Genomic DNA, 12,387 nt, shown 5'->3' with positions numbered 1-12,387 from the left:
ATATATACCTATATACCAAGAAGGTTGTTTACTTGCTCCCTGACTCGTCTCTCGAACTCTGGCTTGTTGTCGCGGAAAAGCTTGCAGCACTATCTATCCAATCAGCGCATCCCTACAAAGTAAGATGAGCTTCGGCCTCACCTCTACATCGGCCCCGCTCTCAATATTGGGCTCAGCCAGCATACTGAGCACACTCAGTAATACACTTCTAACGCCCTGTACCGGCGACCATCGCTCCGAGGCCGATTCATAATGGAGCGGATCGTCGCCCGGGGGGTGTAGAATCGAGATGCAGACAACGCCGTTTGGATAAACTATTCTCGTCAGAAACACTGGCATGAGGATACAAGGCGTCTGTAGACACTCACTGTTGGGATGCAGGAGAGGAGGATCAAACGTCATTGTAAAAGGGTTGAGGGGATAATCGGATGGCTATGGACTGCAATCAGCTTGAGAACACCCCTTCAGCACATTGATGCCGAACTCACGAAGACTAGCTTGGCGGCGAATACTCCTCCTTCCTGTCTGTCAGTATCTCCCGTCCAGAAAGATGACTCACATAAGGAGTACCCTCTGGGCCCTGTATCAAGGCTTCCCATTCTAGCATGTTATCCTCAGACACAGGTCCAGCTGTAATGGTGTCCTGTAACGGGTCGGCTGTCAAATCTCGATACTCTTTCATCAACCTGTGAGGTGTAAGCGAAAGATACCCCACTGAACACGTGTACGATGTACCTGCGAGTGGCCGTAGATGTCTGCGCCCTGGTACTGTTTCCGAACATGGTCGATCTGTCCTTCAACCGTGAAGGATATATGGAGGATGAATTGCATGCAAGAAAGGGAACGAGGACTACTTCTCTTCTTAAAGAGCGAGCGCGGCGGCTGGATGCGCTAGGTGGAGGTGGGCCACGCAGCATTTGAACCGATGTTATGAGATTTCCTTTCAACGCGATTCTTGCGTCTCCTCATCTGTAGACATGCTCAATGCATCATAATGCTATGTAAAACACGCCCAGAAGTTCGCTTGCAGTCATCACCAATTACAAATACAGTCCGGCGGGCTACATAGTCAGCTTTGTCGATTGCATGGACACTCACTGTGTTCTCGTCCTTTCTGTAAAGCACCTTCTCCCGAGCAGTTGTGAAGTCCTATTCACAGTCATCAGAGACAAGTACTGACTGGTCCATCATGATACTCACCGCTTTCGTCACTCGCATTCGCCTCTCTCTCAAAGCCAACAGACCCGCCTCGGCTGTTCGTCAGCGATGACCAAAAGGAACGGAACTCACTGCACACGGCCTTGATATCAGCTCCTGACAAGTCATCCTTGGTCATGACCAGCTCCTCAAGGTCGACATCATCCGCCAAAGACATCCGAGATGTGTGAAGCTTGAAGATATGTCGCTTGGTCTTGGTGTCAGGAAGGGGGAACTCTGTTTGTTAGTTCTGCCCGCTCAAGATTGCGCTCACCAATCTTTCGATCGATTCTTCCTGGTCGAATCAAAGCTGGGTCTAGACTCTCAATCTGCAATCATCGTAAATATCGACTACAAGAAATAGAATTGAGAGATGGGACATACCCTATTAGTGGCCATGATAACCTTCACGTCTCCACGGGTATCAAAACCATCCAGTTGATTGAGCAGCTCTAACATGGTACGCTGAATTTCCCGTTCACCACCAGATGTCGAATCGTAACGTTTGGTACCGACTGCGTCGATTTCGTCTATGAAAACGATACTGGGCGCGTTCTCCTCAGCCACTCGGAAAAGCTCTCGAACAAGTTTGGGACCGTCACCCAGATACTTCTGGATGAGTTCCGAACCAACAATGCGTAAGAAAGTAGCCGATGTTTGATTGGCAACTGCTTTGGCAAGTAAAGTCTTTCCGGTACCGGGCACACCGTAGAGAATGACACCCTTGGGCGGTCTGATACCCATCTCTTCGTAAAGTTCGGGATGTGTGAGAGGAAGTTCGACAGACTCCTTAATCTCCTGTATCTGCGTTTCCAAACCTCCAATATCCGCGTAGCTCTCGGTAGGCGCTTTGTCGAGCTTCATGACAGACACCATCGGATCTGTGTCATCGGCGAGAACTCCCACCACTGCATGGGTCTTGTGATGTAAAAGGACGGAACACCCCGGCTCTAACATGTCCTTATCGACAAAGGACATGATACCAACGTAGTATTCGGGACCATTGCCGAGGGATACGATGGCGTGATCGTCGTCAATGATCTCTTCCAACGTCCCGACGCCCATGGGCGAGCCACGCAGCTCGTCGACACGACTTCGGTCGGCGGCAGTCCGATCTTCACCGGAATAAGAAGCTTGGTTTGCAACGAACTCTTCCTCCATTAACAAGTAATCCTTGATCCTCTCCATCTTGAGCATTTTCAATTTGCATCGAGTCGTAGGGTACACTGGAGGGAGTCGAGACGATGCATCAGGGCCCCGTCTCTTCTTCTTGCCGACTCGAGTCGGTATGGGAGGTTCCCATTTGGATTGCTGTTGATCGCGATGTTCAGCGAGCGAACAATGGAGAGGTCAGAACCAGCATGGGACACTCACCTTGTCTTTACTGTCCTTGCCGTCCTTCTTGCCTCCTCCAGGGTTACCGCTGGATGGAGCTTGACCCTAAATGAGTGTAGGAGTCAGCATCACCAGGGATGAGCGATGTAAGTGATGATGACCAGATAGGACCGACCATTTTCAATTCCGGCTGCGGTTGTTATAGAGTCTTGAGGATGCTCTTACTGTACTTCTTTGTGGATGCGATGGTTCGGAGATGACAGCGGAGTTGCTGTGTACTAAGTTGCAAAAGGGAACGATACAACTGAATGATTGAGCGATGCAGAGAGCGATGCAGAGCAGAGTGAACGATGAATGAATGGGCCCACCGCTGACGCGCGGCCTGGAAGGGGGGGGGCGGTCATGATAGATTTGTTTCCTCACCCCGGCCGAAAAGTAAACCCACGTCAGCCAGCCTTCTGATCACGTGGCTGTCTCGTTTGTCCGATAATGATAGGCTAGATAATCCTCGTCATTATTATTATTGTTTTTGCCACCACCACCACCACCACCAAACAACAAAGTAACTTTGATCGGGAAACAGCAGTCTGTTGACACGGTGCTCGTGTGTTTCCTCCCCCACCGCTGATTTGTCCATCACACCTCATCGGACTTGTCACATCTACCTTCACTCTCAACGGCTGTCTTCTTGCGGGCTCGCCAGCATACGGCGATATAGCTGCCGGCCATGTTCGTCCTCAAATCTTGTATGTCGACTTTTTCTTTTGAGACCGGTCGTCCGCCTTCTTTCCTGCAGAAATACGTTTGACCCGCTGATTCTCGAACCGAACATTTCAAGTACTCGGGAAGATGTGGGGTAACCCTGCAAATCCCGAGCTCATCCAGATACCCGCAGGACAGCTCTATCTCGTTCGTCCTAATAGCATCAAGGGATCTCGAGAATGCATGTGAGTCACGGCAGGACATATCTAAACTGACCGGTCAGCTTTCAGGATGCGGTCGCAACGATCCGTCGCACAGGTGTCGAGTTCCAGTATCAGCTTGTCGTCACTCGGGCATACGAGGAAGGAGAAGAACAGCTGCTGGACGAGGACGCGGAGAGTATGTGGCCTTTACCCAAAAATTTCTTTGCGCTGACCTCTGTTTACTGATCACTGTTTAGCGGATGATGAAAGAGTTTTCCTTATCGATCAAGCATTGGAGTTTCGCTTTGGATCTCTGGATGGAGACGCGACTTGTTCTTGGAGAGACCTCAGTGGAGACGAAGGGGATCTCTGGGAGTTCGTCAGCAGTAAAGTGAGCTTGATTCTTCGCAATTTAGCGCTGACCAAGATCCATAGTCTGTCCCTAAAGCCACAAACAGCCTATTCGAATTGACAGTTTTGCACTGTATATACGAGAGGGTGAGTCATTAACCATCAAATTTCATAGCTAATGACAGAAATACTTGCGATCACACGATGAGGCAACCGACTCTGAGCTGGAAGCTCTCAAGTTTGACGAAAGGAAGAAAACATCTACCAAGGCAATCAACGAGTTGACATCACCAGCTGAGCTCGAGCGTCAAATGTCATCTCTTTCTGTGAACGAAGATCCCTTCAAAGACGTGCCTGTTCTTCACCGAGCTATCGCAGAGCTGTATCTGTTCGATACCGACACCGACGTCTTTGTAATTCAGGAGAAGGAGGTGGATGCAGACATGGCTGCAAATGGCGGTTTTGACAGTAAGTTCGATAGTAGTGAATGCTCATGGCTAAATTCTTGTGCAGCGTGGATAATCGTTCGTCACAACTCGACTCCATTCATTTCTGCTCCAATCGACTCGGAGATGAATCCACGCTTTGATATGGTGGGTGGTGAAACATTCCTTCTCCCACTGATGTAGCAGGCCAATCACGCCTTCATGTTCACTTTCCGAGAAAGCGAAGGTTTGCCCGGCATGACATGGTGCCTTCGATTCAAAGAGGACGTCTTCACCGAATGGAAAGATAAGTTCACGATATATATGTGGGAGGGCAAGAACGGCATGAGCTACGCAAAGGCGAAAGCCGACGAGCAAAGATATATCCAGGAGGCGTACGAAGACATCGAAATGGCCGAGCCCGAAGCGGAAGGGGAGCAAGTAGAATCGGATGAGGAAGGGGAGGAGCCTCAAAATGCCGAGGATGACGATGATCAGTCAGAAGCTGAGGAGACAACGACGTTCGGCCGCGGTTCCAAGAATGAGCAATTAGCCGTGGGATACAAGAATGACATGTCTTTTGTTACGAGAGGGGACATGATCGGGGTCTTCGCTCATAAGGACGACAAGTTGAGATTTAGGACTGCTATCGATCGGGTAAGAAACGTAGATGGAAAGAGCTTCTCTCCTGGAAAAGTACGTCTGAAATGATCATTTTGGAGCTGATCATGAACAGATGATGTTGCACAATCAAGACGCCGACATGCTTTTGCTTGACCCGAATAATAAGAACTCAGTCTATCGGATGGATTTGGAATATGGCAAAGTCGTGGACGAATGGAAGGTTTCAGAAACGGTTGAAGTCAGCAACATTCTCCCGGAGTAAGTCATGCTACGGAGCGTGCCGACCCAACTTACAAGATTTCAGCTCCAAATATGCTCAAATGAATCCTCAGCAGACACTCATTGGTCATTGTGAGTCTTCACATTCCTCTGCTTGTAAGCGGACGTACTGATCGTCTCTTCACAGCCCACAATGGATTATTCCGTATCGACCCAAGGGTTGCTGGTAACAAGCTAGTGGAGAGTCAGTTCAAGCAATACGCCACGAAGAACGACTTCTCGGCAGCTGCAACGACTGAATCCGGAAAGCTGGCAGTGGCCAGTAACAAGGGTGACATCAGACTCTTCGACCAAATCGGCAAGAATGCAAAGGTCAGTCCTTGTCAAAATCCTAAGAGGTATAGTTCTGATGATCCCGAATAGACCGCTCTCCCAGCGCTAGGTGACCCAATCATTGGTGTTGACGTTTCTGCGGACGGTCGATGGCTAGTAGCGACTTGCAAGACGTATCTCTTGCTCATCGACACACTCATTGGGGACGGCCGTTACAAGGGGTCCCTTGGTTTCGATCGCAGCTTCCCAGCCGACAGCAAACCGGTTCCAAGAAGACTCCAGCTCAAGCCGGAGCACGTCGCGTACATGGAAGACGCGGTCTCTTTCACCCCAGCTAGGTGAGATAGATTAGTGACCTCACACAGTTTGTCGGACTGACCGTCTTGAACCAGGTTCAACACCGGCATGAACGAGGCCGAAAAAACGATTGTGACTTCGACTGGCAAATATGTCATCATTTGTGAGTTTCCGTAATTTTGATCAAACTAAATAGGATCAGGGAATTTCCGACGATTGAAACAAGGGAGGACCGATGACTATCAAATCAAAGTAAGGCTATGTCTTGTGAGGGATGTGGACAGAGCTGATCGATGATAATACAGCAATACGACTCGCGTGTTGTCGCCGACAATTTCAAGTTTGGTGCCGACAAAAACATCATCGTCGCCCTGGAACACAACGTGCTCATGGCCAATAAGAAAGAGCTGGCCAAGGTAAGCCCCTTGCTGCGGTTCCAAGCTGACAGACAGCCTACTCGTTCCTCTCTCGCCCCTCATGCTACACTGTCTACTCCGACCCGCAAGATCAGACAATCCCACAGCGATATCGTTGATAGTCCGTATTAGCCATGTACATGTATCTTTATGGTGTCCTGTTACTCTACATTCACGTTTGAAACTGCCTGTCGCAGTTGCTAGTCTCACACGGAGAGGGCTATTAGATTGGTCTTTGGAAAGCTGAGGTTACGATTGTCGAGATGATAATTGCATGCTCAAGGAGGAAGGAGAGAGTGCCACCAAGGGGATCATTTGAGTCGCTAGAGTCTTCTGAACGGTTTGAACCATCATCTCCATCTGGTATGTCCTGTGCCCGTACATCTAGTGCCGCTAGTTGCTTCAGCAGGGCGCGCTGAGGACTGACCGGTAGGGGGTTTGCAATTGGAATTGGTGTTGACGCCAAATCGTTGATTGAGAGGATAACGGTATCGTCTGATTTCTGACCGTCTGTTGATGGTGATACCTGTGGTGTTGTGCTTGCCGCAGTAATCTCGTCCAAATTACTATTAAATATAGTATCTCGCGTAATGACTATTTTCTTGCGTTCAGAGTCGTAGACTCGATAGTCTGCCGTGCTGCTGTCGTGTGCATAGCCCATAAACCTGCCTTCCCTATATCTGACTTCCAATTTGTTGGGATTCATGTGATCTCTGAAGAATACTTTCGTTCCAAATGCGTGTAGCCGGTCCATTTTTAGTTTCTTGCCATACCACAGCTCAAACGGAACGAGTTTGCGTGTACCAACGGGTGCACAGTTGCGAGAGAATGCCATGTACATTGCTGCTTCCGCCCAGAAGTTTGCTGGTAGCCCAGTTTGTTGTAGTACCGTCCGTATACCGTTGAGAATAGTAAGATGAACACGCTCAACCCGACCGTTTTGAGCGTGTGAGCCAGGTGGGACCGTAAAGTGTTCGATGCCTCGTTCTTGCAGGAATCTTCTTGCTTGTCCAGAGATGAATTCGCCGCCATTGTCTGATCTGATCACTTTGACTTTTTATACTTGATTTGATTTTCTGCTAATCACAAGAGCCAGAACTCACTCAAGCAGATCGCTGCTTCTACGTCCGACGGCATGAGGGGGAAGTACTCATGCTCTTGATACATGTGGACAATCATTCATTGCTTGCACCTCTCGATCTACCTTGGACAACTTCAAAAGGGTGCTCAATGCAAAATTCGAGTGTTCTGATTCTGGACCAGCTGGTTACTTCCTTGGCTTCAACGTACACCGCAAACGAGATTAGAACAAGCTTTATATCGCCCAGGAACACTACATGGACGCCATACTGGATCGATTTGATATGTCAAACTGTAACCTTGCAAAGTATATCACTGCCTTCTGGTGCTTTGAGGTATATCCTCTCTTCTAGATTCTCATTGAGGAAAGCTGCTTTGATGTCAACTTGATCACATTCACGGTTGTAGTAATTGACTAGGGCCAGAAACACTCAAATGAAATTTTCATGAGCTACTGCCGCAAATAGCTCATTAAAGTCAACACCCTCAATTTGAGAGAAGCCTTTGGCAACCCATCGTGCTTTGAATGCTGCTGCCTTGCCGGTTTCGCCATCGATTTTCCGTGTGTATACCCATCTTGCTTTGAGTATTCGATTTGCTGAACGTCGATCCACAAGTTCCCAGACCTTGTATTTCCCCATCTTTGCTAATTCCTCTTTCATTGCCGCTCTCCACTGCTCCCCCTCACCCGAGGTCACCGCTTCTCGGTATGACTGAGGTGCTGAGGCAGTTGATGCTGCTAGTGCTGCCATTGCCAGATTTCCCCATGTGTTTGAGTCGTCTGTGAGAAGAATCCTCTTCCCGGCGACTTCAAGGCATTACCAGCAACCGACCTCGAAGATGCACGCTATCGTCCATCCCTGTTACGGTCTGTCCTTGATGAGTTGATATGTAAGATGTCTTGGCAGTGTGTACGCGCCCAAGGCAAACCCCTGAGCTGACCCCTACAACGAACAACAACCCTACAATAAAGCTTTTCAGTGCTTGTAGGGCGTCCGATTTGCGTTTTAACAGTGTAAGATGGATGCGCCGTGTATAATCATCATAGATGGTGAGAAAATAGCGAGCATCACCTCTAGAAGTTACTGTGGCCGGTCCCCAGATGTCGATATGCAGTAACTCCAGCGGTTTAGAGACACGTCGATCATCAGGGGGCGATGGTAGCCGACCGGTCTTGCCCATAATGCAGGATTGACAGGCGAAATTACTGACATCACTTGTAGTAACATTGCTAAGCCACAAGGTTACAAGATAACTCTGGAACAATAAGGACGTTGTCAAGGGTGATGCCGTGGAGATCTAGCGTCCCCCTGCCCGTAACCGCAAGCCTGGAGCCGTTTCCAATTTTGACACCTTTAACATTACTGGTAGTAATGTCACCATATTTGCGCTTGGATTGCCGAATTTGTTGCGTTGAGAGTTGCTCTGAGAGCAGTCGACGTGTTGTGTGTTGCTACACGGTGGATGCTGCACCATTTCTCGCTCCATTCCCTCCTTTTACTGTTCTGGTTGCTATTATTATTACCAGATTTTCGAAATATTGTAGCTATGTTGGCTGCTGCAGTATCGTCTGAAGCGCGTCGTGTCCATTCTGACTGTACCGCAGCTTGTACAGCGGCCGAAGTGAGTGGGTCTCGGAGCCGAAGTGTTTGTTTGAGGGTGCTGAATGACTCAGGAAGCGCAATAGTCATTGCATAGGCCAGCATCCGATCCGACAGGTTCTCCTGACCGCTGCTGTTGATTTGAGCATGTGCAGAGCGGATTTCCGCCATCCTCTTGCTAGGATCTTCTCCCTCGCTTGCTGGCACTGTCCACATTTGCTGAAGGAGGTGCGCCTGTTGAGCTCCCACAGCGGCAGAGTAGGATGCTTTGAGTTCGTTCCAGAGCAACTGAGGGTCTCTGGTAGTGACTGAGCGTGCTGCAGAGGAGAGAGAGGCTTGAATGACCGGAGAAAGTGATTGAATGATGATGGCAAACACTTTACTGGCTTGTTTTATGAGCACAGCTTTGGCAGGAGAGGGTGTAGAGCCGATAGGAATGGTAGGCGGTGTGAATATGCCGAGATCTTTGAGCAGGAGAGTGGTAGTGACCGATAATTCCCATTCTGCATAATTCTCGGATCCCTTGAGCTTAACAACCCGGTAGCGCCGCTCTTCATCGTGTGACATAGTGCTAGCAACAAACAAGTGAGAGTATATTCTTATCTCTAGCGACTGGTCTCAAGTAATGGACAAGCAGAGAGTTGACAATGCAACGCCTGCCAAGATTGGACCATGGTTCGCCAAAGTCAAGACCGTTATGGACAAACATCACTATTCGCCGGAGAACATGTACAACATGGATGAAACTGGGTTCGCCATTGGACACACACAGTCTACACGAGTGCTGTTCATCTCTGAGGCAAGAGGAGGGCAGGATGGGCAGGGTGAAGGCATAGACAATGACAAAGGGAAGAAGAAGAAATCTCGGCAGTACCACACGGGATCACCTTGGCGGAAGTGATTATGTCATACCTATGTGGAGGAATACTACAACGGCAAGCTCAGTGTTGTGCCAAGGCATCAAGAGGGTACTTTGCTAGGCGTAGGAGTTGATTTTGGCAACCAGAGCATCCTCTTGGGTTTGAGAGAGGTTTTGGCGGGCATTTATCCCAGGGGGGGCCGCGTGGGTACCATTGAAATGGTTGTGAATGGTCAAAGAAAGGATGTGGAAAAAAGCTTGATGAAGTTGGGAATGACTTGTCTTGGGATGCTCTATCTTGTATACTATGGCTTCATTCATGGTTGTAATAGTGCTTTCATGCATGAGAGAGTTGTAAAGGTGTAAAGAGACGAAGTTGCATGATGTCCGAGCGAACCGTGTGTTTGAAAGTCACATGGTAACGAGTACCATACTTAGCTATCCGCAGGTTTACATTCTCATCTCCTCTCTCTTTCTCTGAGCGAGCAATTTTTATCCCAACTTGTACCGCTTTTGCACCGATCATGGTTGCAGAGCCTAGGAAGCTAAACAGGATAATAAGGTGTAAAACAGAGAAAACTGAAAGGTCTGAAGACATGGTCATCGTAGGGTGGGAAACACCGTACTTGGTGCTGACGACGATATTAGTTCAGAGAGCACAAAAGGCTGTGGGTGATTTCGGCGAGATCAGCAATTTCAATGTTGTGGTTTCAAGTTGCGGTGGAATAGTGTCGGTTCGGATCCGTGACGCTAGCATTACGTTTTGCGCCTTAGAAGCTGCAAGATGGTGCAGTCGACGGACTCAGCGTGGGACCGGCGTTGTTTGGGTCATGATTGTGTTTGAACGTTAGGACTGTTGGCTGTCTTGGCATTGGGGGTCGGGCTGCTGGCATTGTATGATGCCGGGCCTAGCGTCTAGTATGATGGATAGATTCATCGAGCTGAACCTCCACAGCGGTACACAAGCGTGAACGTCCGCGATTTACCGCTGTAAGCGTCCGTGCATCGTCGCAGATTTGCTCGGGGAGCGAGGCTTTGGTTGATTACGGTCGCTCACCCTATGCATCTTAGGGAGTGCAAGGCCACATATCGCACGACGTCAGTGTAGTACTGTCCTAGTCCGATCAAGCTCGTTGGTGGGAGTGAAAATAGTTGACAATCAACTACACACGAATATCGTCGATAGGCTTAAAATTCTCCAGTTTGAAGCGAGCGATCCGACAGACTGAGGACCGACAACGAGTGCATGTGTCAAAGGCATACATAAGAAAGCTGTCATGATAGTCGTCAACAACATGTCTAGAATTGATCGTGAGAGGTATCAGTCAGTGACGAATTTGCCCTTGCGTTTGACCGAAGTGTTAAAGAGGCAGCGTCGGCAAATAGATCGGATGGCGACAAGGTAGGCACATCTTCGGGTAAAGGTACCGGGTCGTCAGGCTGCACGCTGGTTGACGCAGGCTTAGCGGGAATTGTTGGTAGGGACAAAGTATCTGTGGCAGTAGTGGTAGAGGAGATGGATGACCTGGGTGTGCGGTTAGAAGCTCTGCGATAGTTAGTGATCAAGCTATGACGATGTGACTCACGGAAGTGCTGGTCCCCACACATCCGCCACCTCTCCTATGGAATGCCTATGCTGCAGCGTTGGTCGATATCCTAATCTGTACATGGCAAGCTGGTCTCCCTTGGCCGCTGCAATGAAACACTGCTCGCGCTCAACTGGATCCATTTCTTCAGTAGTTGCTTGCCTGGGAACAGCACCTTTTGCAGAATGTGAGGACTTGGGCGAAGATCGTGAGCTGTTTGTGGAGGCGCGCATGCGTGACGAGGTGAAGGAGCCGTGAGGCGCGAGAGCGCTATCGGTATTGCGAATGCGGGGACTTCCTTTGGCACGAGCTGGCTTGGCGATCAATCCGGAATCGGAAAACGCCTTGATGGGGGGGCGCTCATCTGTTGCTGTTGGAGTGATTGGCGGATCGAACGTGGAACGGGCTGAGCCGTCTTCCTGCGCAACAAATTGATGGTAGGGTCTAGATGACGAGATGGAACGATGGCGCGTACTTCGACCGGATCCCTTTGGATACTCGGGATGTGTCGGCGGAAAATATGAAGAGTTGAAGCCAGGTGCGTGCGATGGACCAGCCAACAATTCACTGATACCTGCGAGGATTGGAGAGGGCAGGGGAATGGTGTAGCGAGAAGGTCCGCTGGGATTCTGTGGCACTGAAGAACGGTCTTGATCGGCGAAAGAGGAAAGAGGCGCCAGCTGGTCGTTTGTCTCAGTCGACGACAACGCCGCGCTGCTCGACGGCGGTCCGGGGGTTGTTATCGCGGAGTCGGAGATGTGCGTGAGTGATAGATTATTGGCAACATCGTCGATCACTTGGACGATCTCTTCATCAGTGCTAGGGAGTGCTAAGGGCAAAAGTACATCAGTATCCAGATTCCAGCAAACCGCAACCTGTATCGTGTGTACTACTCACTACTGAATGATTGATCCCGGTGATATTGATAAACATCGGACGACTCTCCTCGCATTACCAAGCCTGTGGACGATTCCTGGAAAAAAGGACGGTACGTGGACAGGTCGACGCGCAGGTGACTGTAGTCTATGAGTGATGCGGAGCAGGGATTGAAGAGACGAATCACAAAGGTAAACGAAATGAAGGCAAAAGAATTGATACCTCTATTAGGTACACGCTACTACTATCATCGTCCACTCGCTCGTTACTTTCTGTCCCCTCT

The 12,387-nt window shown here is 49.4% G+C and overlaps 4 protein-coding genes across 4 annotated transcripts; 1 reads left to right on the top strand and 3 right to left on the bottom strand.

The window, feature by feature from the left end:
- Positions 1-8: 8 nt before the first annotated feature.
- Positions 9-782, bottom strand: IAR55_003482 (uncharacterized protein; the record flags this gene model as incomplete). The annotated part of the gene is made up of 6 exons (XM_066946589.1): positions 9-89; positions 142-314; positions 369-432; positions 489-497; positions 560-686; positions 736-782. 6 exons carry the CDS (start codon positions 780-782, stop codon positions 9-11), a joined length of 501 nt encoding a protein of 166 aa, XP_066802981.1.
- A 258-nt stretch (positions 783-1,040) lies between these two features.
- Positions 1,041-2,710, bottom strand: IAR55_003481 (uncharacterized protein; the record flags this gene model as incomplete). Its single annotated transcript, XM_066946588.1, has 8 exons — positions 1,041-1,061; positions 1,126-1,149; positions 1,201-1,253; positions 1,472-1,526; positions 1,582-1,712; positions 1,905-2,508; positions 2,572-2,637; positions 2,708-2,710. 8 exons carry the CDS (start codon positions 2,708-2,710, stop codon positions 1,041-1,043), a joined length of 957 nt encoding a protein of 318 aa, XP_066802980.1.
- A 549-nt stretch (positions 2,711-3,259) lies between these two features.
- IAR55_003480 (uncharacterized protein) lies at positions 3,260-6,234 on the top strand (the record flags this gene model as incomplete). Its single annotated transcript, XM_066946587.1, has 15 exons — positions 3,260-3,278; positions 3,371-3,441; positions 3,525-3,633; positions 3,695-3,828; positions 3,873-3,935; positions 4,028-4,256; positions 4,302-4,312; positions 4,418-4,870; positions 4,950-5,095; positions 5,142-5,188; positions 5,244-5,428; positions 5,480-5,727; positions 5,782-5,849; positions 5,913-5,938; positions 5,992-6,234. The coding sequence occupies 15 exons, from the start codon at positions 3,260-3,262 to the stop codon at positions 6,232-6,234; spliced, it is 2,052 nt and encodes a 683-aa protein (XP_066802979.1).
- Positions 6,235-10,941: 4,707 nt separating this feature from the next.
- Positions 10,942-12,180, bottom strand: IAR55_003479 (uncharacterized protein; the record flags this gene model as incomplete). The annotated part of the gene is made up of 3 exons (XM_066946586.1): positions 10,942-11,167; positions 11,229-12,057; positions 12,126-12,180. 3 exons carry the CDS (start codon positions 12,178-12,180, stop codon positions 10,942-10,944), a joined length of 1,110 nt encoding a protein of 369 aa, XP_066802978.1.
- Between the last annotated feature and the right edge of the window lie 207 nt (positions 12,181-12,387).

The sequence above is a fragment of the Kwoniella newhampshirensis genome, chromosome 6, assembly GCF_039105145.1.
Source record: "Kwoniella newhampshirensis strain CBS 13917 chromosome 6, whole genome shotgun sequence".
NCBI lineage: Eukaryota > Fungi > Basidiomycota > Tremellomycetes > Tremellales > Cryptococcaceae > Kwoniella > Kwoniella newhampshirensis.
This window is presented reverse-complemented; position numbering and strand designations above follow the sequence as displayed.